The sequence below is a fragment of the Panthera uncia genome (genome assembly GCF_023721935.1).
Source record: "Panthera uncia isolate 11264 chromosome B2 unlocalized genomic scaffold, Puncia_PCG_1.0 HiC_scaffold_24, whole genome shotgun sequence".
Lineage (NCBI taxonomy): Eukaryota > Metazoa > Chordata > Mammalia > Carnivora > Felidae > Panthera > Panthera uncia.
The window spans coordinates 12,007,519-12,035,507 of NW_026057580.1; the positions used below are offsets into that span (position 1 = coordinate 12,007,519).

General features: G+C 54.8%; 2 protein-coding genes across 6 annotated transcripts; one reads left to right on the forward strand and one right to left on the reverse strand.

Annotated features, from left to right (window-relative positions):
* On the forward strand, window positions 1-23,911 carry TJAP1 (tight junction associated protein 1). 5 transcript variants are annotated; one of them, XM_049653730.1, is made up of 12 exons: window positions 1-61; window positions 574-669; window positions 9,681-9,809; window positions 16,445-16,542; window positions 17,280-17,405; window positions 19,009-19,037; window positions 19,778-19,939; window positions 20,154-20,220; window positions 20,455-20,484; window positions 21,205-21,312; window positions 21,414-21,497; window positions 22,256-23,911. In XM_049653730.1, the coding sequence occupies exons 5-12, from the start codon at window positions 17,307-17,309 to the stop codon at window positions 23,351-23,353; spliced, it is 1,677 nt and encodes a 558-aa protein (XP_049509687.1). In that variant the 5' UTR covers window positions 1-61; window positions 574-669; window positions 9,681-9,809; window positions 16,445-16,542; window positions 17,280-17,306; the 3' UTR covers window positions 23,354-23,911. The 5 variants fall into 5 exon arrangements, with proteins under 5 accessions (XP_049509687.1, XP_049509684.1, XP_049509685.1 ...); XM_049653727.1 differs by lacking the exon at window positions 1-61 and having other exon boundaries at window positions 68-669; XM_049653728.1 differs by lacking the exon at window positions 1-61 and having other exon boundaries at window positions 68-669; window positions 17,283-17,405.
* Window positions 23,641-27,892, reverse strand: LRRC73 (leucine rich repeat containing 73). Its single transcript, XM_049653741.1, has 6 exons — window positions 27,022-27,892; window positions 26,233-26,393; window positions 25,768-25,890; window positions 25,278-25,378; window positions 24,908-25,130; window positions 23,641-24,759 (listed from the first exon to the last, which is right to left on the reverse strand). Exons 1-6 carry the CDS (start codon window positions 27,291-27,293, stop codon window positions 24,689-24,691), a joined length of 951 nt encoding a protein of 316 aa, XP_049509698.1. The 5' UTR covers window positions 27,294-27,892; the 3' UTR covers window positions 23,641-24,688.
* Window positions 27,893-27,989: the final 97 nt, after the last annotated feature.

Here is a 27,989-nt window from a genome sequence, read left to right on the forward strand (position 1 = left end):
CCGCTACCCGGCCTGCCCCGCGGCAAGATGGCGGCGTGAAGGTGGCGGGCAGCGGCAGAAAGTTTGTTGTGGGGTTGCAGTAGTTGGGCCGGGAGGCTAGAGTGGGGGGGGATCGTAGGGACACTAGCGCGGAGTAGGGGCGGAGGAGGCACTAGCTCCGGGGTTAAGAAGAGGAAATGGAATGGGGGAAGGTTGGAGGCGGAGAGAAATAAAGAGGGAGACAGGGGCGGAGGGGAGGGGGCCTAGGATCCAGTGGCGGCCCTGGGGGAGCGGTCTAGCGCCGGGGAACAAGAAGTAGGTGTGCAGGCCCTGAAGAAGCAGTCACGAATTGGAGGGGAATTTCTTAACGAAGAGTTAAGAAAGAAGCCTGGAGCTTGTGGCCGAGGCCCGACTGTACCCGGCCGGTAGGAGAGAGGTCTTTCCCGTGGAGGAGGATAGTGGGGAAGGGGAGAAGAGAGACCTGGAGGATGTTGGGCAGGTTTGGTAAGGAGGGAACTAAACCCAGTCAGATGATCCTTCTCCAGACTTAGATCAGCCTTTCCAGAGTTCCTATAGCATCTGCCCCAATTTCAGCTGAAGACTCAGGGGCCCCAGGGACTGGAAGAAATCACAGTGCCTGCTTGGAAAGAAGAAGAGGTAGCGACTTGCCCCAGCTCAACCCCAGAGCGGGTAAGGTGGCCTCCAGTGACAGGCTGGCATGCTCCCTGCAAGGAGGATGCATGAGTTCAAAGTGATACTGAGAATCATTTAATCTGAAAAGGGCTCTCTTCTATAGAGGTTACCTTTTGCCTGTGGTCTGTAAGTTAGTGTTCTGTTTAGATTGTATGGTGATTTTTGAGAATTGGGTGTAGATTTGAGCCTTGGGTGCTGTCACCTGTGCAAATGAACATGGTCAGGGGCCTAGAGATCAGGCTGAAAGTACTTGAACACATCCCTGTCACAAGCAGTTTCCTACATGCTCCCTGTGTCTTTTTCAGTCTCCCCATCACATCTTCACTTTGTCATCCTACCTGAAATAGAGATTTGTGGTGACAGATTGGGGGCAGGGGGAGTCATGAGAAAAAGTGTGATTGCGGTCTGTCACCAACTCATGAATTCATTCTTGCTGCAGGTCTGCTTCTTTTGATCTTTCTTTTTGTAAGAAGGGCTCATTAGTGTTCCTTTGGGGATGTGGATTTGATGGGTAGGTGGGGTCAGTGGAGAAGGAAAATCAGGTTGCGATTAGGGAGAAGAAACCCAGATTAGTTTATGGTAAGGGGTCAAACTGACTGGTGTAAGGCTCTGGGAATATTTATTGTATCAATCTCTGTCCCTGAGATCCCTGATATTCGAGAGCTGCTTTACAGAGCGGGTCAGTGTGGTGATGGAAGGAAAGGATTGTAGAACTTTTCGGGTAGCTTTCTTCTCTTCCTTTGTAGTCTCCCTGTCAAACCACATAAGAAAAAAAAAATCAGTTTCACTAACCAAACTAAGCATGGCTTAAGAGATGGTGGATTTGGGGTTGGAGAAAAGGGAAGAAGGGGTCTGGAGCCACAAAGTGCAGTGAATATGGTCCTCCCTTCCATGCCCTGTGGGTATGCCCAAGCCGGAATTGGGGACAGCTTACTGAAGCTTGTTTCATGACTGGTATCTGCTGCATGATTAGATTAGCAGATCTCATTTGATCCAGGATTTGGTCCTCACTGACCATCTCCTGCTCCCTCCCTGCCCCCCCCCCCAAAAAAAAGAGGCTTGCTACAGACAGACCAACCCAAATCACTGTCCCTAGGTCAGCTTCAATACCTTCAGGTATCTGACGAACTGATGTTATTTAGCTGTGACTCTAGAAGGTTGGGAACTTTCTCTGAGGACAATTTATGGATGCCCCCTTGGAAACTGAACAGCAAGGACAGTGTAGTGAGCACACTTAGGGGTTAAGAGCACTGACTCCGGAGCCAGAATGCCGAGTTCAAATTCTGGCTTTGCCACTTGTAGCTCTGTGACCTTTAGAAATTGCATAGTTCTCTATGCCTCAGCTTTCTCATCAATCAAATGGAGATAGTAAGAGTACCCATCTCATAAGGTAACAACCTTAACCTAAATGCATTAATATATTTAGAACAGTGACTGACTCTCTATATGTATTTGTTGTTGTTATGCTGGTCAGATCTCAGTACTAACTTCTGCTTTATGATTGAACCTAGTATCTCTCTTTGGAGGCCCCGTACTGGTTTGGGCTGGTGTCTTGATGTTAGAGAAATGGGGCTTAGCTTTTGGATGTAGTGAGAGCATCTTCATCAAACTATTTAAAGTGACATTAAAATGCCCATGATTTGGGGCGCCTGGGTGGCTCCGTCGGTTAAGTGGCCGACTTCGGCTCAGGTCATGATCTCACGGTCTGTGAGTTCCAGCCCCGCGTCGGGCTGTGGGCTGACAGCTCAGAGCCTGGAGCCTGTTTCAGATTCTGTGTCTCCCTCTCTCTGACCCTCCCCTGTTCATGCTCTGTCTCTCCCCGTCTCAAAAATAAATAAAACGTTAAAAAAAAATTTTTTTTAAATGCCCATGATTTCCTGTTTGAAGTTGTGAGGCTTTAGGATTATCTTTGCATTTGAACAGTAATAATAGTGGTGCTTACTGAGCACTTTCTGTGTGTCTGGCACTGTTGGAAGTGCTTTAAATGTATTAACTAATTTAATTTTTATAACCTTATGAAGCAAATACTTTCATTATCCCCATTTTACAGATGAATAAATAGAGGTGAAGAGTGGTTAATTTGTTCAAGGTCACTCAGCTAGTAAGGGGCAGAGCTAGGATTTGACTGTCTGGCTTCAGCAATTGAACTTTTGAGGGGGGGGGGGGGGGGGTTGGTATGAAGTTAACTATTTATTAAATATGCCCAGTGGTAATCTGTATCTTTTGTTTGTCACGATTATTAGATTGTAGTAGACTTTTTTCAGTTATTTAAAAAATGTTGTAGATGCTGAGCTCTTCACCACAGCTCTCTCCCCAGAGATAAAAACTGGTGCAGGGACTGTGGTGAGGGAGCCCTTTGCCATGGTAGCCAAATCTGGACTCCCTCTTCATGATTTGGCTTTGGTGACTGTCCTTTGGAAAACCGTGGGCCTGGGTTGGGTGAGCAGACTGACCTAAGGATCCACTCTTAGCATACCTTAAAGGGGTGTGTGTGTGTATTAGTGTGGACATTAAGGCTCATTTCTGACTTTGATTACTGACATGAATAGTTGAAGTAACCATAGTGTTAAATTCATAGACAATCTGGATGTCATCTTTGTTTTAAAAATAGCAGGTAGCAAACTACAGAGGAAAAAAAATAGGTGGCATTTTAAATACTCACCCTCCTCCCCCCCAGCTTGAGGGGAAATGGAAAACAGATGTGCTTCTGCTGAAACTTGTGTTGTTCTGGAAGGTCCTGGCCTAGTGCTTCTCTCTTTCCTTTTGGCCAAGCGGGTGGCTGGTGTGTAGCCTTGGGGCAGAGGTGTGCCCAAGGTTTGATTGACTGGCTTTTCCTTTGCCCTGCACTTAAGACTCACTCTTCCCCTCCTTCTGAGTCACGTCCTGTCTATTTAACACACCCTCAGGGCCCATCTTTTTCTTTAGTAAATGACTCTCCAACTTGCCATCAGACTAGGCACGTGTCTGAAGTCTGACCAGATTTCAGGGTAATTGGGGGCTCAGGACTTAGGGCTTTTTCTGGGAATTCTGACCCAGCCCTCAGATGACCTTTTTCTATTGTTATGGCACATGAAGTTTGGAATTAGTATCTGTCTGTGTCTGTTGCCCTCCACCATTACCTGAGGGGGCATATATCTCAGAAGAATGTACTTTATCTCAATTTGTGATGCAATCAGCGTGCTGAAACGTGTAATCTCCATAGAGTACAGCTTTGTGTGTGTGTGTTTTAAGTTTATTTATGTTGAGAGAGACCTAGAGAGCGCAAGTTGGCGGGGGCAGAGATCAAGGGAGAGAGAGAAAATCCCAAGCAGGCTCTGTGCTGCCATCACAGAGTCTGACATGCGCCTTGAACTTACGAAACCACGAGACCATGACCTGAGTCAAAACCAAGAGTGGGACGCTTACCTGACTGAGCCACCCAGGTGCCCCTACACCTTTGTGTTTTGGTAGAAGTCCTCAGACTTTCAGGATTCAGGTCTCATTTTCGCAAATGAATGAACTGTGGTGTGAAGGCTGATAGATTTGGAGCCAGTTCTCTGCCTTTACTGTTCTGGTTCTGTCATTCTTAAAGCCACTTTCTTCACACCCCTTAATCATGTGTAATCTTTGCATCTAATCCCTTCACCACCTTTTTCTCACCTCCATATTTTGAGTGCTGAGGATGTCTGGGTAAACCAGGTCTTTGTTTCTCACCTGGATTCAGCCTCCTAACAGCTCTCTGAACTTGTTCTCTCTAGCTTCTGGGCCTTTGCACATGCTGGCCTTTCTGGGATGCGCTCCCCCTCCACCCTTTACCTACCTCTTTGTCCTGTAGACAAGTGTCACTTTGTGTGGGGATCCTCACTCCTTCTGCCTTTCCTCTGTGCTTGTGTTTTAACACTTAGGCTGCATTGTGATTGTCTCTTTACTTGTCTGACTCTTACAGGGCTGTGAGTGTCCTGTCCACAGGTGCTAGGTCTTATTCATTATTGTATTCTACCATTTAGAATAGTGTGTGGTGCTTACTAGGCGCTTTACCATGCGGTGGGGCTTAGACAATGAATGAAATGTGGTGGGCAGACTCTCCACTCCTGTAGCTTCCAAGCTGCTGTGAGAATTATTTTCCTGTGAAAAACAATGTTCTGTTCCCTTAAAAATGCCATGGTTTCTGCCTTGTTTAGGATAAAGTCCACACTCTAGCTCAGCATGCGGGAAGGTTGTTTATACTCTGGCCCAGACTCCAGCTTCTGGCTTGAGATGCTGTCACCTATACTTCTGTGCTTCATTGCTCCTAAATTTCCCACTGCTCCTGGACCTGTCATGGCCATCCGTTTACTTTATTCTTATTTGCTTGTGCATTTTGCTCTCTCTGTAATGCTGTCTCTAAAACTCTGCTCATCCCCCAAGACCAGCTCCTGTGTAACCTCCAGTGAGAAGACTTCCTGCTTTCCTTTCTTCCTCTTGACCCCCAGCAGCACTTTGTGTGAGAGGCCTCAGTTCTGGCATTTCTCATGTTGTGTGGTGATTTCTCTGGTGCTTGTTGGCCTCTTTCACTGAGCTGACCCTCTGTAGAGGAGGGTCCCTCCCTGATTGTGGGGTGAGGGTGAGGGGTGTGAAGGAGTCTAATTTTGGAGGGAGGCAGACCTGGTTTAAATCTTGATTCTGGCACTTACCAGCTGTGTGACTTCAGGCAAGTTGCTTAACTGGTAGGATTCTTTGTCTCGTCCCGTATAAAATGAGGGTGACATTATCTTTTTTGTAGGAGTATTGAGCATGTAGCATGGTGCCTGTCATGTGAAGGATACTCAATATTTGTTGAATAAATGAATGCCATTTTGGAAAACACAGTGGATAAGAAAAGGCTTTGTTTTATTCAAGCTAGAATCAGCCTTTTGATTTCTGCCAGGTAGCCAGGAGCATTTTGAGGTGGGAGTAAAATTGAGAGAGTCTCTTTTCTTGTGATGAAGCAATAATAAAAGGTGAGGTTGGGGACATCATCAATGAGAAACCTGTGCAAAACTGTTGATATTTCTCCCCATTTTTTGTGTTGTAATGATTCCTTTGATGGATCACGTTTATGTGAGATTGGTAGTGACCTTAGTGGATATAGGTGGGGGTGGGTAGGTGGTAGATTTGTAATGTAGTTAAGTCTGTGGGTGACTGGATGGGATGTTTAAGGATTCATGTTCCCTGGTGTTTTATGGATTGAAAAATATTGGGTGAAGCTGATAGAACACATCTAGGCATTCAGGAAGCTAGACTTCTTGGCCCTAGTTTTCTTAGGGCTTTGATGATCTTGTGTCACCGAACAGGCTTAACTTAGATGTTCCCCAGAAATAGGGCTGGTAGCTGGGAGTTCACTGTCCATTCTTTTTGCCTTTTTGTTTTTAGTGTAGTTAATGGGGGTAGTTCTTAGGGCACCAGTTCCCAACAAACACCAAAGGAATGTGTTTCCAGAAGTCTAGACCTCTTCATTGTGTAATGCCAGGTGGTGCTCCAGTGTGAGTTTACAGTCCAGAAGAGGAAGATGTGTTTGAGTTTTTCGGAGGGCAGCCTTCTTGTCTGGTCCTTGAACCCCTGCCCCAGCCAGGAGTCTCTCCTCTGGCTCTCCAAGCACATACCAAACTGTAATCCAAATGGCTGTTAACCTGTCTCTCCTCCACTTGGGGTAAGATCTTTCTTGGGGCCCTATGCAGTAGGTGCTGAGCAATCTTGGTTATTGTGTGACCCAAACCCGTTCTTCCTTCTTGAAACAGAAAGCAGATAGGATCCGATTGGCAAAATCCTTTGAACTCTTAGGAAGAAAGGTCCTGCATAAGCAAAAGGTGATAGTGTTAGCAATAGCATTACTAATTATTTTCTAGAGTTAAGTTAAGGTGGTTAAATGATCATCCAGGTGCTTGGCTTCAGCTGCCTCCCTTTTCAGCCCTATATTCTTTTTTTTTTTTTTTTTTTTTTAGCCTTCTTATCGTCTAATAACACATCCCTAAGCCAGCAGAAAAGGTTAAAAGCCGAGGTGAAGTACGCTCCCGTGTATTTTCTTGCTAATCACTATCTTCTAAAAAGTCTGGCTGCTGGCATCTTTTTTGTTGTTCATTAAGCTCCTTTTCATGCCCCATAAGTTGCTGGCTTTTCTGGCTGTATTTCTCATTCTGTCCAGGTATGCTCCACGCTCACAGCCAGGACCTACTACGACCTTGTTAATGCCGAGACAAATCAAAAGAATGAGACCAGTAGCTGAAAGTGGAGGGATGGATGGGGTTTTCCTTGGGCTCAACTCCTTGTCGCTCCGTGTGGGAGTGCACACTGCAGTGTGGCATTTCTTGGCAGGGCCGGTAAGCTGCGTCGTATGTTCGGCAGATTTGAGAGGAGATTGGGCGAGCCAGCAGGACTGGCTTGTGCTGTGCACTTTTCGGTTTCAAAGAGGCTGAGTCTCCTGGACTGGCCATGAGTGGAAGAGTGGGACCTCTTCTTTGTTAGTACTCTCTCATAGGTGCGGGCTGTCTGTGAGGTAACACTTGGAATCTGTAAAGGACATGCACTCTATTTGTGAAGAGCTTCTGTGCTTTCCCAGTGAACTGTGGGAGAGGGGACTCCCTGAGGGCCGGGGCCGCCTGGCGGGAGGCAGTCTAGATGGTGCTAGCCTTGTGGTTCACTTCGCTCGGCTGACGGTAGGATAGAACGCTGGGCTGACCATTTTGGGTACTCAACCTCTTTGCACCTTCACAGGTAAGCCCATGGGGACTTCAGTCTCGGAAGCCTTTGAGGGTGTTTCCATCAGGGCAGAATTGTCATGGCTTTCCTATGGCTCCCTAGAGGAGGCATCTTTGCCCTGGGATTGGACACAGAGGGTTCTCGTCCAGTTCTGTCTGTGGTCTTGGGCAAGTCACTTGTCCTTTCCCTTCGGAATAGGAGAATGCCACTTGTTCTGTGGGCCTCAGTAGGCCACGAGGATCAAAGGACATATAATGGAAGGGGAAGCGTTTTCAGGATAGTAAAAACACATGGCAGATGGAGGGGTTTGTCCTGTTTGTCTAGGAATTCTGTGTTTTCACCATAAGCATAATATATGTCCTTGTAGAAAACACCAACCATATGGACAAATATACAAAAGAAAAAGTAAAAGGACCCTCATTCCCTTTCCCAGAGACAGGGAACTATCATGTATCCTTCTGATCATTTTTGTGTGCTTCTGGACATTCCTCATCATGTATCTTTTGTAAAATAAACAAGACTCAATAGTGGTACATGCTCTGTTCTTCAGCTTGCTCTGTTCACCTAACAAGTTCAGGAGGAGGGTGCCCCCTCCACGTTGAGCAGCCCCGTGTTGGAGCCTCCTTCCCAGCATTGGGCCTTCCTCTGGGGCTGGCTCCTTGGAAGGGGTAGAGAATCTTTCCTAGGGGTTCTCCCCACAGCAGGTACCCTGGTTATCTGAGGGGTTGTTTTTTATTCTGAGGTGAAGTAGTCTGGCAGGAGTGCCCTTGAGTGGGAATCGGGATGGTTGTAAACACGGCGTGGGCCTCACCACTTCCGTCTCCCGTGTGTTTCCGTCTCCCGTGTGTTTCTCCCCTTTGCTCTTGTGTTATCTGTGGCCAGGAAGAGAGTAAACTTACCTGATTTCTCAACCTCTGTTTCAATGCAGAGAGCGTCACTGATTTCTGGACCTTTGGGTTTCCTAGGTGTTTTGCTGCTCTGTGTTTTGAAATCAAGCCAGACCCAGCTGATGTTTTTTGGTCTTATTTGTGGGTGAGGATTCTGAAGGTAGCCTGTCAATGGCCATGCATTCTTCCTGGTCTAGGGAAGAGGTCAGAGCCCACAGGAAGAGTTGTCTTCTCTTCTAGATGGTTATCTCCCCCTCTGTGGTAAGGCCTTGGCCTTTGGAGCTCCGGGGCTATTGTCAGAGTAATACTGGGAGCCCGAGGAGTAGGCAGTTCGGAATGATTAACTTGGGCTTGGGAGAAGGGCCAGGCCCATAAGTAGCGCCAGGGTGGTCACTGTTCTCCTCTACCCTGAGCCATCTCATCATCTGCGGGGCTTTCCAGACAGAAGGGGAATCCTTCTGCTTTTTCTCGCCAACATGCTGCCCTTCTCCATAAGCACAGGCAGTGTTTGCTGATACATTTGCTGTAGTTTTCCTCTCCTGCTGCTCCATGGGTCACATCTTGTGGGGGTTTGGGGACTCCACTCCTGTGGCTCCATCTTCCTTGAGATCTCTAAGCCAGGGTGTGTCCCTTCCCCTAGGATGGTATTGGAGGCTTCAGGAAAGGTGTTTTCTGCTGTTTCCTGGGCTTTCTGTGATGGGAACATTAGCCTCTCTGGCATTGCTCGTTCCGAGCAGGTGGAATAGTCGCTGTCGGAGTCCGAGGAGCCTGGCTGCAGCATAGCCTGTATCCTTGCTCTGTGGGTTCCTCTGGGGCCAGCTTCCTGGGAAGCGCCATCCCCCCGGCCCTTTCAGAAACTGAAAGGTGGCAGTGTGCCACCCCTTCCCTGGCTGGCCCAGCTCCGGGCTGGGTCATACACTGCCCCATTGTATTGTGCCTTCGATGCAGTTCTTGTTGCAGCCTCTGATCCCTGGGCCGGTTCCCTCTCGGCCCCATTCCTCAGAGCCTGTGGGAGGTGGTGGGGTGGACTCTGCTGGCACAGGCAGGGGATGGGGGGCAGCTGCAGCTGGGGCTGGCTTTGTTCTGACACCCCAGCTTTCAGAGCTGTGGTGCAGCCTGGCAGCCGTGTCCAGGGAAAAGGCAAGACGGGGGAGCTCCCCACCCCCACTCCCGCAGCAGTGCCCCCTTCCACCACAGCTCTCCTCTCTTTTCGTTGACCAACCAGAGAGCCCTGTTACCTGGGGTCAGCAAGCTGGACTCCCTGGTTGGCAGGGGGCATGCTGCACTTCCACCTGGCATGGTTTTCAGATGGGAGAAAGCCCCCGAGGCTCTAGTGGTAAGTCTGCAGGAGCTTCCCCTGTCGGAAGAGCGCAGTGTGTACCCTCGGGCATCTCGCAGCTTGGCATTCCTTCTGCTCTCTCTTTGCAGCTCCGGAGTTGGGCTGCTCTCAACCAAGCTGTCTGTTTATATGGAGTGCCTGGAGGGCGTCTGCCATGAGTCTGTCGCTAACCGTGCTAACCAGGAGAGCTGGCTGGTTGGGGAGAAGACACTAACCCTGTGAGTCTGACCTGGGCCAGCTAACCTGCCCTGGGGGTACCACCAGCAGTGCCTCTCACCCCTCCTCCCCCTAGCCTGGCTGCCTCCTCCCCTTGGCTTGCCTCATGCCACCTCCTCTGCTCTCTTGTCCTTACTGCTGGGTTCCCTCCATCTTCCCAGTCTCCTTGCTGTGGGTGGGGACATGCTCCCTCTAAGGCCAGAGGAGGGGGCTTTCCTATGCACAGACACCTGCCAGCCAGCCTGCTGGCCTCTGCCCACCTCATGATCCCCTCAGCACCGCATTGCCCGGTTCCCCCTTAAAACAGAATTGGTTGGAGTTTCTGTTCAATCTGCTTTAAGCGTTATGGAGTTTGAGAACATTGCACAGTTACCATGCTCTGTTTCACACCTCAGAGATAGATGGAGCTAGAGTGGGAGGGGGATTTTCTTCTCGACTGGATAGTTGCTTCCCTTTGTCAAAAGGGGAAGATTGAATGGTGTCCCCATTAGTCTCACCCCGGGATAATAATTTAGGGTCAGTTGCAAGGTTCTCCTTAAGGTTGTTGTTGAGGAAAACCGCGGTCTGGCTGTGGGAAATTCCCGGGGCCTTGAGTGAAGCTACTTAGGACTAAAAGCTGGAGCCCAGAACCAGGTACCCACCTGAGATGTAGCTCGTGGTGTCCGTTGCTCCGGCAGGTAGAGTGGGTGGAGTCAGGCTCCCCACTGCCTTTCACATGTGGAACTTCAGGTGGACTTTAGCCAAGAAGGGCTGGAAGGGCGCCTTAGCCACGACGGGTGGGACCTGGCTTTGGACTCCACAGTGGGCCTGGGAGAAGCCTTGGCCTCAGGCTGGGAGACTGGTGAACAGCTTGCCATGGGGAAGTTCCCACCAGATTGCCTTCCAGGTTTGGAAAGAAGGGGGCTCTGGGGATAGCAGGAAGACTGAGTGCTCGGGGGTCTCTGGTGTTCTGCACAGGTAGCTCCTTAGATGGGCTCTCTGGCTGCAGCCTCTGGAGGCAGAGCAGTACGGGGTAAACTGGGTGGGGGAACTTGGGATCCGAAGGCCCTCTGGGTAGGTTCTGTTTCCCTTGGCTCAGGAGGGAGAAGCAGGGAGCTTCCTGTGAGTATGAGGTGGGATGTGTAAACGGGAGAGGGTATAGGTGTTGCACAGATGTGTAGGGACCCTGAGTAGGGAGGAGCAAGCTGGAGGGGTGCCTGGTGGCTGGGCTGACCGGGAAAACAAAAGGGGCCTGGAGCGGAAGGCTGGTTCAGGACCACCCCTTACATTGCCTTTCCTGAGGTGAGGGCTTGGGGACTGCTGTCAAGTGCTGGTTGATCTTGGGGACTTTTTGGCCCTCCCTTTATTTAGGGGAGGTTGCTTGGATCATCATCAACTGTTGTCTTCAGCCCCTTTGTTCTGTCAGGTGTTTGCTTGAATGAGAGACCAGCTGGATAGACTTGAGGTATTTACTCAGGTGGGAGCCAGGTGAGCTCTTTACAGGTCCCCGGCAGTAGTTTGGAGTCCTCAGGATTACTCTGGGGCAGAATAATTCCCACCCATTTTGGTTTTTAAAAACCTGTCTGTCGATTCTGCTTAGAGCAGGCAGAGGGCCAGGTCAGGGCTGCAGGCAGCTTGTCCCAAGAGGGTGAGGTTGTACTTGCCCAGAAAGGTGGCAGGCATGGCTGTTGGAGGGGCAGCAGGGCTGGTCTGGGCACAGACTGGCATCTCCCAGCCTAGTCATCGGCCCAGAGCGGAGCCTGCCCAGGCCCCACCCCATGCTCTGCTGGCTGCTTGCCTGCCACGCGCCCAGGATTGCTGAGGGCTTTGCTCATGTACCTCAGGAACAGCTGCATGCCGGAAACTGGGGGCTGGTAGCAAGCAGGAGGGGCACCCAGGGGTCAATGTGGAGAGGGCTGAACCCAGCCAGCTTTGGTGGGATCTGAGGGACTGACAGCCAAAGTCGGGAGGGGCTGTGTTAATGGGGTGGGAGAGCCCTTTCGAGCAATCCCCAGGGCCTCTGCTCAGTCACCTGGCTACAGGGCTGACCCTTGCAGGTGGGGGTTTGTGTTTCTTGGGCCTCAGTTGGATGCAGACCCTGAATTTCAGAGGCTCGAGAAGCAGCCAGACTTGTATGGCTGGAGTGTGTCCTGCCCCCAGAGGTGCAGTTTCCTCCAGGCCTACAGAGTTCAGAGACTCTATATCCAGGGCTTATAGCTGAGGGCGATTCCTACGGAGGAGACACTAGTCCCTGTGTGATCAGACATTCATGTTGTAGCCATTGATGAGGGGCTTTAGGAAGGTCCTGTGTTTATTTTTATTACTTATTTGTATCCTGCTGGGTTCCATGGGAATTAAGGCAGTATAGAACACAGCTGAGTGTTCTGGAAAAGGGCCAGTTTCCTTTTATTCTAAAAGCAGTAGTGATTGCTAATGAATGATTCTGTTTGACTTCTTCAGGTGAATTATGAAGAAGAATTTTAATGTTTTTAGTGGTGTTGTGTGGCCTCTGATGGTCCCTCATTTGCTTGAGTCAGTGACAGCTGTGAGTAGAAAGGAGTATCAGTAGGTTAGGAAATGGTCTGAGCCCAGATAAACTGTTGGGGCCATAATTTCTTACAGAGAGTGTGGGTGATGTGGGGAGCAGGGGAGGCGGTTGGTCTCTCAAGGGCAGGGCAAATGAACTGGGGAGGGTGGAGGGAGGTAGCAGTGCAGAACTTGGGGGAGCTGGATGAGATGTCCAGGGGGGCAGGCTCAAGTTTGAAAAGCCAAAGAGCCCCACCCATTTTGGTTTCACTCCCGTCTCCCTCAGTAGGGAGAAAGCTGGGTGCTCGGACCTCCCTTCCTCTCCTGCACCTTTGACTTTGCCCTGGGCAGACCCGCAGAAAGGATGGCGGAAGGAAGTGAGAGGGCGTCTTTGGCTCTTGGGCTTGAACCTTCTTGCTGTTGCCTACTCTGGGTGTTGGCAGAGAGTGGAGTAAGGATATGGTTTGGAGAAAATCAGGATGCTAAAGGTTTTTCCTTATCCTACTCCATCTCCAGCAGCGGTGACTCCTAACCATGGTGGAAGCCCAGGTCACATATGGGCACTTACCCATGAAAGGGCACAGGTGTGAGTCCCATCTCCTGACTTAAAGAGTGATGCTTGGCAGATTTTTTTGTCCTTGGATTAAAGGATACCGCTCAGCCAGAGTCTGGCGCACGTTTCTCCTTATATCTGCCCCTGACTACGCTCTCTGCTCAGCTGTTCAGTGGGTTCACAGTGCAGGTTTGCTGTGCGTGCTGAGTCCCATTTCTAATGAAAGTAGACTTTGTTCTCAGGAGGCAGCTAATCGTGCCCCATGGGCTGTAATCAGGGAGAAGGTATTTAACACAGGGCAGGCGGCAACAGGCGGCCGCACTGACTGGCAGATTGCAACATGGCAATTAGGAAGCTATCCACCCCCCTTTCCACCCCAGCAGAGCCAGGCTGAGTCTATCTGAACTGAGTTGAGTGAGTGAAGAATGAATGCTATGCAGAGGAGGAAGGGGAAGGCGGGGCTAGGCAGGGCTAGGCGGAGCCGGGGTATGAGGAGAGCAGCTTTCCCTTCCCACTGCTGCTGTGGGTGTCTCCCTCAGCAGTGCCAGAGGAGCCCCAGACCACACTGGGTCAGCCAGAGGTTTTAACCTAGGCCTCAGCCTTTCTCCTGGTGCACAGCTGTTCTTGTAGTGCAAACCCAGCCCATGACCTGGTAGCCCTACGTCCTGAGTCCTCTGCCCCCAGTTCTTTGAAGCTCAGGTGGTTTGGGGTGAGGGTTGGGAGTGGGATTCTTCTCGGTCAGTTTCTAGACTTTCCAAAAGACCATTTTCTTGGAGGTGCCCTGGAACCAGCCCAGCAGCCAGAGGCCAAGAGACCCCAAAGGCTGCTTGCTTGCTTGTTTATGGTGGCCCATATCTCATTCCGAGTTATCTGGCTACTTTCCCTGGGGACTTCCTCTTCTTGACGTGGGATTGGGAAATCCTGTTTGGGCTAAAACACTCCAAGGCAAGATGGGAATCTTTGGGTGAAGGAGATGTGACCACTGGAGGCCGAGACCGGTAGCTGGGTCTTCCTGGTGGGACTGCCCTGCTGTCTTGCAGCCCACCTTTTATCTTCCCCTGGCTGTGAGCCTGGTGTCCAGCTGCTTCTTGCTTTGTTCTCCAGTGCACCTGGCATTGTTCTCACTCTAGGGTCTGTCCTTCCCTGCCACACTTCAGTCAAGGACAGTGGCCTGTCAGCCCTGTTGCGTTCCTGTTCAGTGATGGAATCGTCCCACCCCCACCCCTACCCCCTGCTGCTGTGGGCCCCAACACGTACTGGTATTTATGGACATGGGGCAGGGAGTGAGACAGACTCTCCTTCATGGGCTTGTGTTTGGGACACTGCAGGCTCCCTAGCAGACTGTTTCCCTGGTGGGCATTGCCTTCTGCTTCCCCAGTTGGGAGTGGCTCCCTTTCTTGTGGCTCTGCTGTGTATGGAGAGAGCAGGCTCTGGCCGGGAGAGAGAACTGCCTGCCATCGCTGGCACCACTCATCCTGGAGCATGGGTGATTGCGGTGCTCCCTGTCTCCCTGCCAGCCACTTCCACACTGTCTGTTCCCTCAGCAAGCCAGGTTATCCAGCTGGGAAAGCCCTGGGAGTGTGTGCTGTGGGGCCCGGGAGTGGGAACTTGAGGTCAAGATGAGGCAGGATGTGTGACAAGTAGAGCTAGGGCTTGTGGGCTGTGGAGTGAAGGCCTCCCTCCGTCCAGGGAAGATCCCCAGATACATGAATGCGTCAGTTTGCTTCCTGCCTGCCCGCCTGCCACCCAGTCAGGTGTCCTGGTACCTAGAGGCCAGTGTGGGTATTGGTATGAATAGGGCTAAGGAAGAAAAGAAGAGGCTGAGAATCGAGGGGGCCCACAACGTGGCCTGCAGCTGATGGGGATGCAGATGAGGAAGGGAGCAGGCCCAACTCTAGAGTCTCCCTCCCTGGATTTTGCAGAGGTTCTTGGCTACTGTATCTCTTACTCTGTGTTTCTGGCTGTCCTTTTCTAACTCATGTCCCCCACACTTACGCTCCCTGAGTATCAGCACCCAGGTATCCAGGATGGCTTGCGACTTTCTGGGCCTCTCCCTCAGGCCATAGGAGCTCCCACCCTGGGGCCCTCAGGAGGGGCCCCAGGGAACCTGCGGGGGTGTCTTGTTTGCTCCCCCACACCCCAGGAATGTGCTGTCCTTTTGGGCCCGCCCGGATTCCTGTGCAGGGAGTCAGCCCGACACAGCACGCTGCTTGTGCCCTGTGGGGACATGTCCGCCTCACCATCAAAGGGGTGGAGGTTGGCGGCTCGTGCCTGCTGCCATGCCCCAGCTCCCCCCAGAACCCCAAGGGAGAGACCAGGCTGCCCAGACAGAGGAGGGAGGCCACTCCTGCTTCCCCGCCCTCCCTACCCCCACTGTTCTTCCTGCCTCGGGCTCTGTTGGAATGTGACAGGAGTTGGGGCCAGGGCATGTCCCGACAGCAGGAACACATGCTTTAGCCCGCAAGGCTTCCCTCAGCCCCCAGCTCTATTTATGTGAATGGTGGCGGGAAGATTGTTTATGCCCAGAAGGCCACCTGAGGTTACTGCCTCCGTTGGTCCCTGTGGTGGCTGCTGCCCCCGTGCTGTGGCCCCGCTTATTACAGGTAGGCGCAGGGCTCAGCTCAACGCTCCCACGAACCTGGACAGGACCTCACGGGTCACTCAGTCTAGCCACCTCTGTGTGGAAGAGAAACCAGTGAGGGACTTAGCTGGGGCCACACAGTGTGTCAGAAGCAGCATAGCCTGGAGCCCTGTGTCTCAGCTCCCCAGAGTTGGGCTTTCTGCCCCAGAGCTTCTCAGCCTGGGCACTGTCAACCCTGTGTGCTGAGAATTCTTCATCATGGGGGGTTGTTCTTTGTGTTACCGGATGTTTAGCAGCATCCCTGGCCTCTACCCACTAGATGCCATTAGCACCCCCACCGTTGTGACAGCCATTCAGACATTGCCAGGTATCTGGGAGGGGGAGGGGGCATGTGAGAGGGGGTGTGGGACACCAAAATCTCCCCCGTTGAGATCGCTCAATCATTGCTCTGCTGCTTTTTCAGAAGTTTTTCTCCTCGACCTCCCCTCCCTAGTTGCAAAGTCTGTTTACCACTGTTACACACAGAAGCAGTCTTTGGGCTCCTGGGAACATTGCTAGGAAGTTTTCCCCACATCTTCTTGGTCTCCGCTAGGCTTTTTCCTGGTGTTCTCTTCTGCAAGCCATGCTCCCCAAATCTCTTAGTTTCCAGACTCTGAGAAGCCTGAGAGATGAACAGGACAGGTGTGGGGTAGGATAGGGACAGAACAGGGCCAGACCTATTCCCAAATCAGGCATGTGGTCAGCAGAGACCACGAGCACATACAAGACACACATGTGTCTTGTGTGGGCCTGTGACAGCGCTTTCACGGGGAAAGGAGCCCAGTGCTTCCAGTCCTCTCCCGCTTCCTCTCCTTTTTCCAGAACCCCTGGTCCATGACTTTTCTGCCTGGCTCTTCCTGGGGGGCCTTCCAAGTCCTGGACTGGGTAGGTCAGTCCGTGGCCCTGACAGACACGCAGCTGACACCTGGTTTCCACTTTCTTCTCTTCTCCGGTTTCAGGAGCTGTTGGCTAGAGGAAGTGGAGGGGCCGTGGGATGCAGAGAGCCGAGGGCTAACTCTGGGACAGCAGAACAGAGAGAGCTGCCGACGATCAGACGGTATGTCCCTGTGAGACCTGCTCCCCACCCCCACCCCCAGGGCTCCCTTTCCGGGAGGCTGGCAGGTAAGGGGGCAGGTAGGTGGCCTCTCTTGGTGGGGGCTGGTGAAAAGAGAACGGTGGAGGCCAGAGAGGATTGGCCTTCAGGGCTTACAAGCTTAGAGACCCCACCGAGGAAACTGGGTTGGAGGAGCACCCTCAAACCCTCACTTTCTGGTTACTGGTGTGTTTTGTTTTTTTGTTTTTTTTTGAGCTAACACGAATGTTTCCTAAATGCCAGGTAACTGTAAAAAAGGTTAGTGGTTTATGTAATCTTCACAGAACGTCTATGAAATTGGTGCTCTCCTCATCCCCTGTTTATAGTTGGGGAAACCGATTCATAGGGGACAGTTTTTCCCTCTGAGGCATTTTTTTATAAGCCCACAAAGGCGAGTGGTGGGCCATTCTTAGATATACTGTCCCACTCCTAGACCATAATCCGCTCTTCCTGGTGCCCAGAACCTAGGCCCTGCCTTTCACACCCACCTGGCGCATTGGGCCCTTGTCGCCTCCAGCACTCCCCTGACCCTTGGGCATTGAGATACCAAAGTCCAGGTTTCTAATGATCCCGGCAATGGCCCAGGCCTGTCTGCCTGCCTGGTGGCTCCTACACATGTCCCTTTTACTGTCCTTTTTTCCTCAGTCTGGGGGCCTCTTGCCCATGTCTCTGAGCCTTCCCCCTCCCTTGCTTCCCCTCAGCAGGTTGAGGAGCCCTCACCTCCCAGGATGACCAGCGCAGCCCCTGCTAAGAAACCGTACCGTAAGGCCCCACCTGAGCATCGGGAGTTGCGGCTGGAGGTTCCTGGATCCCGGCTGGAGCAGGAGGTCAGAAGACTGGTACTCCTGCCCTGGCTGCCAGATGCAGGCCCTTGAGGCTGGGTGTCTGATTGACTTCTCCCACCTGAGGAGATTCTAGTCCCCCAAGTTGGGGTGTGGGTGTGGCATTGCTGATACATGTTTGGGGTCTCCTAGCTGCAGCACTGCTGGTGGGGGCAATGTAGGCTTATAGGGGACAGCTGTGAGTACATGTCCACATGTCAGGGAACCCGGAGTCTTCATGGCTCAAGAGAAATGATCCCAGCCAGTATCATTCTTCCTGCAAGAGGCAGCCCACGGGACTGAGGGGTCCTAACTTGCTGGAGGCTGGGTCTCTGTGGAGGAGGTCGTGCTCTGGCTTCTTCCCCACAGACCAGCTGTTCTTTGCTGCCCCCGAAAGTCCTGGCCCTTCCTCCAGCTTTGCCTTGTTTGGCCAACATTTGTTAAATACATGCTCCCAGCCAGGAACTGTTGTTAGGTTCTTAGGAGGCCTTCTTCAGGCAACTGTAAAACATTGTCCAAATAGGCCTCCCTCATTCAGCTTACTCTCAGGAGGAAAGGAGCTTGCAGTGTAGGTCCCTTGCTACTGTGTTTCTACCCTGTTGCAGCATGTTGAGCACATTCACAGAACTTGAGAGATCATCATACATGCATACATCAGGCGTACCATGGCCCGCTTTGGTCAGATTCAGGTCAGGAATGCTGTGACTTGCCTGTTTTCAGTTCAGGGAACATTAAATAAAAAGGCCAGGTATTGTGCTAGATGCCACCCAGTGGGCATTCCCTTGGTTTTGTGGATGAGGACGCTGAGGCTCAGCAAGGCTAATGTAAGCAGAGTGTGGCAGAATAGGATCAGATCCAGGTGTCATTAGCTTCAAAGTCCATGGTCTGGGCCACCCCCTCATTTTCCTGCCTGGGACTGGTATTCTGCGGCAGTCAGCTCCATTTAGAGTGGGCTGCTTGACATTTCCCTGCTCTGTGGCTGGCTGAGCTCTGGCTCTTGGGCCGTAACTAGTGTGGGGGCTTGGGGAGGATGGGGCAGGAGGTAAAAAGCCGGATAAGGATGAGACTCTTTACTCCTCTCAGTCAGGCTTGGCCCAAAGGCTGTCCTTCATCTATGTACTTGTTCCTCTGGGGCCTCTGTAAGGGCCTGATTCTGCCCCCACTTCCTCCAGGGCCAAGAGGGCTTTGTTAGAGCTCAGAACCCTACTGTAGCTTGCCTGACTTCTTCACTTCTCTGGAATGTCTCTGCCATGCCTGTAGGGCCCACGGGGAGCCCAGTGAACAGTTGAGAGGCTCTCTTTATCCCTGGGAGATGTGGCGTGGGTACCAGGACTCATTTGCAGCCTGCTCTAAAGTTATGAGGGGGGTTGGAAGTGGTGTGGGTAAGGGTGAAGGTCGGAAGGGGTTCTTGAACCTTCTCATTGGCATGGCAGAGAGTAGTCTAGGCTCATCCAGGTGATACTGGATTGCCTCCATCTCTACAGGGCCCACTTTGTGAGATTGTTTGGGCTTTAGACATGGCCCTTTCCATGTCTCTTTGGAGGATGGGCAAGCAGGGTGGGTCAGTGGTCTAGGGCTGAGCCTCAGGCTTCTGTTCTTTTGTGCACAGGAGCCCCTGACCGATGCAGAGAGGATGAAGTGAGTATCTGCTGCCTGAGAGCCTGCCCTGCTTTGCCTCAGCACTTCCCTCTTAGCGCCAGGCAAGGCTGTTGGTATAGTCGGGGTTTCATTGGATTAGGTAGAAGTAAAGGTTGGTGTGGAGCCTTTATGGGCTCTGAGAGGAGGCTGGATATGGATATTCCTTCTGGAAAGAGTTTTTGTTCCATGGCTCCAAGAGAACCTGGAACCAAGGTGCTCTGGGGGCCTGCTCTTGCCAAAGAGCCTTTCCCCAGCTCCTGGCTCTCTTGTGCCAGCTGCCTCCCTGAAGCCTTTTCTGTCAGCCACGCGAGGCCTTTGGAGAGGAGGGCAGTGCTGGGCTGGATTTCCAGGAGATTAATAATGGAGTAGCCTGATTGTGCAGTGGGGAAACTGGAGCTGGAGGGCTTGGTGGCCGGCTGGCTTGGGCTGTAACCAGAGACAGACTGGGAACTTTCACGCCTCACACCAATTCTGTCTTCTCATTCTTCTTCCGGGTGGGAGTGGATTCTACCATCCCCTCTGCTTCCCGCCCCTGCCCCCAAGCCAGGCTGTGTTCTCAGGGCCAGCAGGCCTATGGGATATGCTGCCCCAGACTCAGGCTCAGTCTCAAGGAGTCCCCTGTCCCCAGTTGCCTGTGCTCATGTCATCCCTACTCCTTCCTTCCTGAGTCCAGGCTGGGGTTCCAGGGCTGGTCCGTCTACCTCTGATGCTCCTCTGCCCTTGCCCCCTCACCCCGCCAGGCTGTTGCAGCAGGAGAACGAGGAGCTCCGCCGGCGCCTGGCCTCAGCCACCAGGCGCACCGAGGCCCTGGAGCGCGAGCTGGAGATCGGGCAGGACTGCTTGGAGCTGGAGCTGGGCCAGAGCCGCGAGGAGCTGGACAAATTTAAGGACAAATTCCGCAGGTGTGGAAAGGAGGGGCCAGGACACACCTGCATGCAGCCCCCACCATTCATAGGATTTTAGCTGGAAGAGGCCTCTGAGATCATCTGATTCTGATGGGGAAACTGCGGTTCGGGGAGAACAGCCTGCCCAAGGTCCCCTATCAAGGAGGGGCTGAGCGAGCAGGGTCTGAAGAGCAGATCTTGACCCAGGGGTCTGCCTCGTGTTCCTCCACAGGCTTCAGAACAGCTACACGGCTTCCCAGAGGACCAACCAGGAGTTGGAGGACAAGCTGCACACACTGGTAATCTGTCCGGGGTTGGGGGTGCGGTTTCGCTGGCACTGTGCTCATAGCAGAGCAGGGGGCTGGGACTTGCTGGGGGAATGCCACTGGGGCTTGGGGAAGGGGCTGGGGCGGCGGCGGGGAGGGGACCGCAGTGTGCTGTGCGCGTCAGGACTGTCTTAGTGCTCACACTGTTTCTCTTCTCTCCCGTCTTCCCCTCATGCTGCCGCCGCCGCCGCCGCCCTCTCCTGTCAGGCCTCTCTTAGCCACAGCTGGATCTTTGCAGTTGCGTCTGAGTTTGTGTGTTTTCTCCCTTGCCCTGGCCTTCTCCTCAGATGAGCTCTGGGGTTGCCGGGGCCCCTTCCCTGTCCCTCTGCCCACTGCTTTCCTCTCCCTTATGTGAGGCCCATTCGGTACAGTGCCTCCCTGCTTGGCTCTGGCAGAGGAACCGGTTGATGTCACCACTGAACACTCACAGCTTCTCCGCTGCAGTGGCAACAAGCCCAAGCCATTGAGGGGGGAGGGAGGGCCGTAGAGCCAGTCCCTGAACTGAAGATCAGAAGGCCGCTGCTGAGCCTGCCGCTCCCTCCTGGCTCAACTAGATAATCTCACAGGCGCCCCCAGCTGCCTGCCAGCCCCACCCCTCCCTCTTCCTGGCCTGAGCCTGGAAGCAGCTCCACACGTAGGCTTCAGTCCCTGGGTTTGCACACTTACTTCTCTAGTCCAGCTGCTTTGCCTCCTGTGTAGAGCCCCTTGAGGGGCAGCTCTTGCCTCTGTCCTGGGCCCAGGTGGCAGCAGGTTATATCCAGAAAGCCCCTACCCCACAGCCAGCCCGGAGAACAGGAGAGGTGGCTGGTGTTCTTCTGTCTGTCCATCGTCTGTCTACTTCGTCCGCCTTGGCTGCCCCAGCACCCGTGGCTTCCTGTGTCTCTGGGCCGGGAGGAAGTGGAGGGGAGGAAGGCCGGCTGGGGTGAGGGCGGGGTTCACACACGTTTTGTGCCTCAGATCAAGAAGGCGGAGATGGACAGGAAGACGCTGGACTGGGAGATCGTGGAGCTGACCAACAAGCTGCTGGACGCCAAGAACACCATCAACAAGCTGGAGGAGCTCAATGTATGGCGGGGGGAACCCCTCCCGTGTCCCTGGCTTTGCCCTGGCCTAGGCCCTGCTTGCCTGGGGCGGGGCCGGCCTCTGACCCTTGCCTGTACCTGTAGGAGCGGTACCGGCTGGACTGCAACCTGGCTGTGCAGCTCCTCAAGTGCAACAAGTCCCACTTCCGCAACCACAAGTTCGCTGATGTGAGCAGAACCCCCCCACCCCCCTGCCAGCGCTAGTCCTGCCTTCTCAGGACTCCTCTGACTTGAGTTTTCACATCTCCCTCTATCCTCCTGCCTTGACTCCTCCTTTCTGCTTTGCCCTGCCCTTGCCTGCATGGCTCCTCTCAAGCCAGTCAACTCTGCCACTGGTCGGTGTTCCGTGTGCTGTCAAGAGATAGTCACTGGGACTGGGGGGCTGGCCCTGCTGGTATTTCTGGAACAGAGGCAGGGAGAGAGGCACTCAATTTTGGGATCCCATGCGGGAAGGTGGGATTGGCCAGGGTATCAGTCATAAGAATATTGAGAGACGATGAGGCCCAGCTGATCCCTTTACCCCAAGGGGCAAGCTCTAGACTCCAGAGCTTCAGGCCCAAGGTTGATAGGGTCTGTAGAAGGAGTGGAGGGACTCATGAGGCTGCTGGCCAGTACAGGTCCTCAAACTTGTCTGGTTTGGGCAGAAGCCACTGCTGAGATGCAGGGAGATGGACGTTTGAGGGCATGTGGGCCTTAGCACCAGTTCTGGGATCAGATGCTGGCTGTGTTCATCAAAAACTGCAAGTTACTTCACCCCTGCGGAGCCTCAGTTTATTTGTGAAATGAGGCTATACCCTGGCATGCCGGGGGGCCGGAAGATCACAGTGCTGAGCACGCAGTGGTGCTTATACGTGCCGGTCGTTATTTTTGCTCTGAGGTTGGGATCGTTCATGTCTCTCTTCCCTTCTCCCACTCTTTTTCCCCAGCTGCCCTGTGAGCTACAGGACATGGTTCGGAAACATCTGCACAGTGGTCAAGAGGCTGCCAGCCCGGGCCCTGCCCCTAGCCTGATGCCAGGGGCTGTGGTACCCACCTCGGTCATTGCCCGGGTATTAGAGAAGCCAGAGTCTCTACTGCTCAACTCAGCCCAGTCAGGCAGTGCCGGGCGCCCCTTGGCCGAGGATGTCTTTGTGCACGTGGACATGAGTGGGGGGGGCCCGGGTGACCCAGCCAGTCCCCCAGCCCCTGGCAGCCCCACCTCACAACCCAATGGGGAATGTCGCTCCCTGGGCACTGCTGGGGGCTCCCCAGAGGAGGAGTTGCCCCTGCCAGCCTTTGAGAAGCTGAGCCCCTACCCCACCCCATCTCCACCACACCCGCTGTATCCTGGCCGCAAGGTAATCGAGTTCTCTGAAGATAAGGTGCGAATCCCCCGCAACAGCCCCCTGCCCAACTGCACTTACGCCACCCGCCAGGCCATTTCCCTGAGCCTGGTGGAGGAGGGCGGTGAGCGGGCCCGCCCCAGCCCAGTGCCCAGTAGCCCTGCCTCAGCCCAGACCTCCCCCCGCCACGAGCCCAGCCCTGTCCCCCCAGCACTCAGTGCCCCGGCCAGCTCTGCCAGCTCTGAGGAGGACCTGCTAGCCAGCTGGCAGCGGGCATTTGTGGACCGCACTCCACCCCCGGCCGCCGTGGCCCAGCGCACAGCCTTTGGACGTGATGCCCTCCCTGACCTGCAGCGCCACTTTGCTCTTAGCCCCGCTGACAGAGATGAGGAGGTTCTGGCGCCTTCTTCCCCACCTGGTGAGAGTGGGCTTTTGCTGCCAACAGAAGCTGATTCTGGCCTTCCCAGGGAGGAGGAAGAAGAGCTGAACCTGCCCATCAGCCCTGAGGAAGAACGCCAGAGTCTGCTGCCCGGTGATAATGGCACAGATCGGGGGCCTGTCACTTCCCACACTGACGGCAGGGCCTGGGCACTCCCCAGCTCCAGCCGTCCCCAGCGCAGCCCCAAGAGGATGGGGGTGCACCACCTTCACCGCAAGGACAGCCTGACCCAGGCCCAAGAGCAGGGCAACCTGCTCAACTAGGGCCCCCCCGTCGCCCTCCTGCTCCTGCTGCTCTGCTCCCTGTGCGGTGGTGTCAGGTGGGCCACGCCAGGCCTTGTAGCTGCGCTGCCTGTGACTGGCACCAGCTTGTCTCATGGCTTTTCCCTTTTCTTGGAATATTTATTCCCCAAGGGTAACATGCAGCTGGGGCCCAAGACCTTTCTTCCGGTTGGCCCAAGTTGGGCTGTTCTGGGCCGCGGAGGGGTCTATCGTATCAGTGTTCATCTTCCATCCCCCTTTCATACCCGCAAGTTTTATTTTTTGTGGTTCCCCCACCCCCCCCCCCCGGGGTCGGGAGGGGGACGTCGTCGGGGACGATTAACCTCTAATTTCTATTTTCTGCCTGTTTTCCTCTCCCCTCAAGTCCTCTGCACGAGCTGTTGCCTTCAAGGGGCCCTTGGGGGATGAGGGAGAGGACTCACTCAGGGCTCGCCTCAGCTGTGTCCATCCTCCCTCTGGAAGGGAGGAGAGGGAGGGATTCAGGGGCCTCAAGCTGGGCTCTAGGTGAGGCCTGGCCCCCTCCCGACCTTGGCTCTAGACTGTTACTCCCAGCTTTGGGAAGGTTTCACATCGATGACTATTTTAAAATTAAAACTATTTTACTGATATGGCCCAATTTGTCTCTTAATGATTTTCCTGGTGCCATTCTTGAGCCTTCCCAGTTCTAGTCAAATTCTGCTCTTTGCTAGTGAGTCTCCCCTGCTCTTCTCTGCTTGGGATGTCCGTGGCCACAGAGCGTCAGGCAGTGAGAGAAGGTGCACCTCAAGTGACCTTGGCAGGGCCCCTGAGTCTCCCCTTGAGGTAGGTAGGGTCCAGCCCACCTGTGGAAGCGGGCTCTTTACCTCAGTTCCGATTCTTACGGGGGCCTGTGTAAGGTGTCGCCCCAGGACCCCAGGTCCTAGAAGTCCGAGACCTGAGCCTGACCTGTTAGATATTTGGGGCCAGTGGATGCTGCCTGGAACTTGGGCTGTGGGGTGGCACTGCCCCCTAGTGTCTAGTAGTTCCAATTCCTCCCCTACTGCCAGCCCCCCAGGGACCACAGCCACACGCCAGGTTGTAGAGTTAATAAAATCTCTTCCGTGCCAGCGGGTTGCAGCCAGAGCTGCCAACAAGTCCAGAGGCGTTGCCTTGGGTTCAAGTGCCCCCGAGGCTGTTGCTCAGTCAGCTTCCAGAGCTTCCCACCACTGCCGGGAGCTACCAGAGCCCCATCCACCCCCCTCCCTCCCTCCCAGGCCCCAGGGCCTGACCCTGATATTTGGGACAAGGTGCTGGGGACATAGACAAAATGTAATGATGTGCAGAAGCCCAAGTGGAGAGTCACATCTCGGTCTCAGCCAACAGACTGTCACCGAGTCCTGAAGTCATGAGCACCATCTGAGAGCTGGGATCTGTGGAAGGGCAGAGCGGTGTTCAGACCACCATTCATTCCACCAGGGACACAAATCTGGTGAGAGACAGCCTAGGTTTCCCACACCCACTCTCCCTGGTCCCGGGCCTCTTCCAGATCTGGCTTTGATCAACCCTCGGGGCTCTTACCACTGGGGCACATCCAGGAGCTGCTGCTCCTCTGGTGGGTGGCAGGCTCCCGCCCTCTCTCTCGTTCCTGGGTGTCGCCAGCCCCTCCCGCCACCTCCTCCTCCTCCTCTCCCTCTGAGAGGAGGTCACAGATCTGTTGCTGCAGCTCTGGGCTAATGCTGTTCTCAGCCAACACCAGGCTCCGCAAGGCCGTGGGGTAATTTTCTACCATGTCCAGCAGGGTCTGAGGTGGGGGAAGAATGCGGAAGAGGAGGAACACAGTTAAGGCGGCTTCACACTCCAGCCTGCCACCCCTTCAGTATGTCCACAGACACGTGAGCTCCCCTGCACCCCCACCTCTAGCCCATACCCAGACATGAAAACTTCTCACCTGAGCTGACTGGTTGGTGAGCCCTGTGCCCTCCAAGTCTAGGACCTCTAAGGTGCGGCTGGAGGCCACAGCTACAGCCAGCATCCCTGCCACATGGTCACCTGGGGAGGCAGCACACATGCACAGTCACCTGCAGTCGTGAGCGGGCCTGCTAACCCTTACTCCCCACAGCCTCCCCAGTGTCCTAACAACCCTAGATCCCACCCCCGCGCCAGCAAATGCTGACAGTAGGTGGCCAATAGGGGGGCACTGTGGCCAGTGAACGGATGAAGCAAGCCAGGCCCAGGGGCGGTGATGGATACTTTGATGCACCTGTTGGTCATTTGGTCCTCCACATAAGCAGCTTCTCTGCTATCTTCCAGATCCCCCTTTCCTTCCCACCCCCCCACCGTGGTGGGGTTACCATGGCAAGCAACCAAAGGGTCCTGAACTGGAGCTCTTGGATGGGGATGGGGTGGTGAGACTCGCAGGGGGCTTCCTTGAGCCTCACCCAGGGGGTTGTAGTCCAGATTGAGGACGCGGACCTGGGAGCTGTGGGCCACAGCAATCGCGAGGCGGCTCCAGCCCTTAGGGGTGATGCCAGGGTTGGCACTCAGCGTTAGCTCCTTCAAGCCTGGGCAGAATCGAAGGGAGAAACCAGGATGGAGTCTGTTCCTCTTCAAGCCCCTCCCCTGCCCTGGATCTCTGGGGTTTCCCTGGTGGCAGAGAGCCACCCTACCCCCACCACAGAGCTCCAGGGCCATTCGAGACCCATGCCTTCCTTGCCCACTGCAGCCTGGATGCCTGAGTCTCTGTTCTGCTGAGGCCCCAATCCATCTCCTTCCTGAGAGGATTTAAAACACATTCTCACCCACATTCAGAGCCCTCAGCTTTGGACCACACCCCCTGCTCTTTGCACCTGGTTTTTTCATCAAGGCCATACCAGCCCATGCCCTCAGCAGGGCCTCTCTCTCACCTGACTTGGCTCCATCTGGGGGGAGGAGGCCACAGATGAGGTTGATGGCTTCATCACCCAGCATGCAGTCCCCCAGGTCCAGAGCCACAAGGGCAGGGTGGAGGGCCAGGGCTGGGTTCAGCAAGGCCAGCCCTGCATCTGTCAGGGGACTCCCATGTAGGCTAAGGGGGTGAGACCAGAGAGCAAAGGTCACTGCAGTCATCAGCCCTATCTGTAAGGGAAGGATTCCCTTCCCTTATGTGAGCCCTAAAGGTGAGAAGGATACCTGTCATAGCACTTGGGAGAGGCCCTGGGGAGGAAGAAAGAAAATTCTAGATTCTAAAGGAATACAGGTAGAAGGGGAATTTGGCTTCTTTTCTAGGTTAGGGATTGAGATCCAGGACAGAGCACAGAGGAGTGTGGTGGGTTGGTGGGTTGGGATTCTTCAGTGGGCAAATGTAGGGGCAGGGGTCTAATCCCCAGGAGACTTCCTTCTTGAGACCTGAGGAGCTGCTCCCAAGAAGTCAAGGCCAGTGATTATGTGGGGAGGTACACGTGCCCTGCCAGAAAGGGGTGGGTATCCCATCTCATTTGGGGTGGGGCTGCGGGTGCAAAGCCAGGAGGTAAGGGATGTGCTAGGAGGGGGTCTTGGAGGCATGGGCAGAGAGATGGGGAGGTGGTGTACAGGGGTGAGAAGACAGGCTGGTGCAGAGACAGCTACAGGAAGGTGTGTGGAGGAACAGGCGGTGGCAGGGGGCGTGTGAAGAGGGATGCAGTGCCCGGGACCCCCTTGCGAGGGAGCGCACTCACAAGAGGGACTGGATGGAGCGGTTGGTCCGCAGTGCCTCTGCCAGCTGCTTGATGCGGCTGGGACTGGACACGACGCCTAGGTTAAGGTTGAGCTGCGCCAGGGACGTGGCCCCGGCCAGGGCCCGGCAGATGCGGCCGAAGTCGCGGTCGCAGAGGCGGCAGCCGCGCAGTGAGAGCAGGCGCACGGCGTTGTCGCGCAGGCCGCGGCAGATGTCCCGCACCTCGGCGCCTGACAGCGGTTCCCCCGAAATCTGGATGGAGCTGGGCAGCATCGTGCCCACGGCTGGGCCTCCGGGGCCGGGGCGCGGGCCGCGGCCGAGGTTGGCGGGGCCGAGGGCGGGGTCGGGGCTGGGGTCGGGGCCTGGGCTTGGGTCGCGGACGGAGCGGGGGCAGAGGCGGTGGCAGAGGCGCAGGCGGCTGCGGCGGCTGCGGCGGGGGCGGGGGCGGCGGCGGCGGCGGCGGCGGCGAAGGCGCAGGCAAAGAGCTTCGGGGCCCGCGGAGGTTGCGGAGGCGCTGAGGTCGCCGGCCGGGCTGAGACCGCGCGGCGCTGGGGTCGGGGCGGACCGTGCCGTCCGTGTCTGGGAGACGGGCCGGAGCGCGCGGTCCGGGGCCAGGCGGGCGCTGCTTCGCGCTTGTCCTCGTTCCTCGCGGTCGCTGCGGCGGCTTAGGGGCCTCGGTTCAGGTCATGCGGGACCCGCTTCGGCTCGGAGGCCGCATCTGCTCTCTCCCTTCCTGCAGCCCGGCTCCCCTACCGCCCCGCTGGGAGAGCCCGAGGCGGGCGGGCGGGCAGCGGGCAGCCGGCGGCGGGCGGCAGCACCGGCTGGGGCTGCGGCTGCGGCTCCTGCGCCTGAGCGGGCGGTGGGTTCCCATGGCAACGGTCGCGTCACCGCCGCTCGCCCCGCCCCCTGCCCGGCCTAGGCCACGCGGCCCCGGGTTTGCGCACACCGGGAGCTCTGGAGCGGTGGGGC

Bases quoted from the DNA above. Each gene is read 5' to 3' on its own strand.
- TJAP1 (XM_049653730.1), top strand. From the start codon at position 17,307: ATGACCAGCGCAGCCCCTGCTAAGAAACCGTACCGTAAGGCCCCACCT. The intron at 20,485-21,204 runs GTTGCGTCTGAG...TTTGTGCCTCAG, and splicing joins GCCACAGCTGGATCTTTGCA to ATCAAGAAGGCGGAGATGGA. The intron at 21,498-22,255 runs GTGAGCAGAACC...CTTTTTCCCCAG, and splicing joins GCAACCACAAGTTCGCTGAT to CTGCCCTGTGAGCTACAGGA.
- LRRC73 (XM_049653741.1), bottom strand. From the start codon at position 27,293: ATGCTGCCCAGCTCCATCCAGATTTCGGGGGAACCGCTGTCAGGCGCC. The intron at 25,379-25,767 runs GTGAGGCTCAAG...CTGCCTCCCCAG, and splicing joins TCTGGACTACAACCCCCTGG to GTGACCATGTGGCAGGGATG. The intron at 25,131-25,277 runs GTGAGAAGTTTT...CCCCCACCTCAG, and splicing joins TCACCAACCAGTCAGCTCAG to ACCCTGCTGGACATGGTAGA.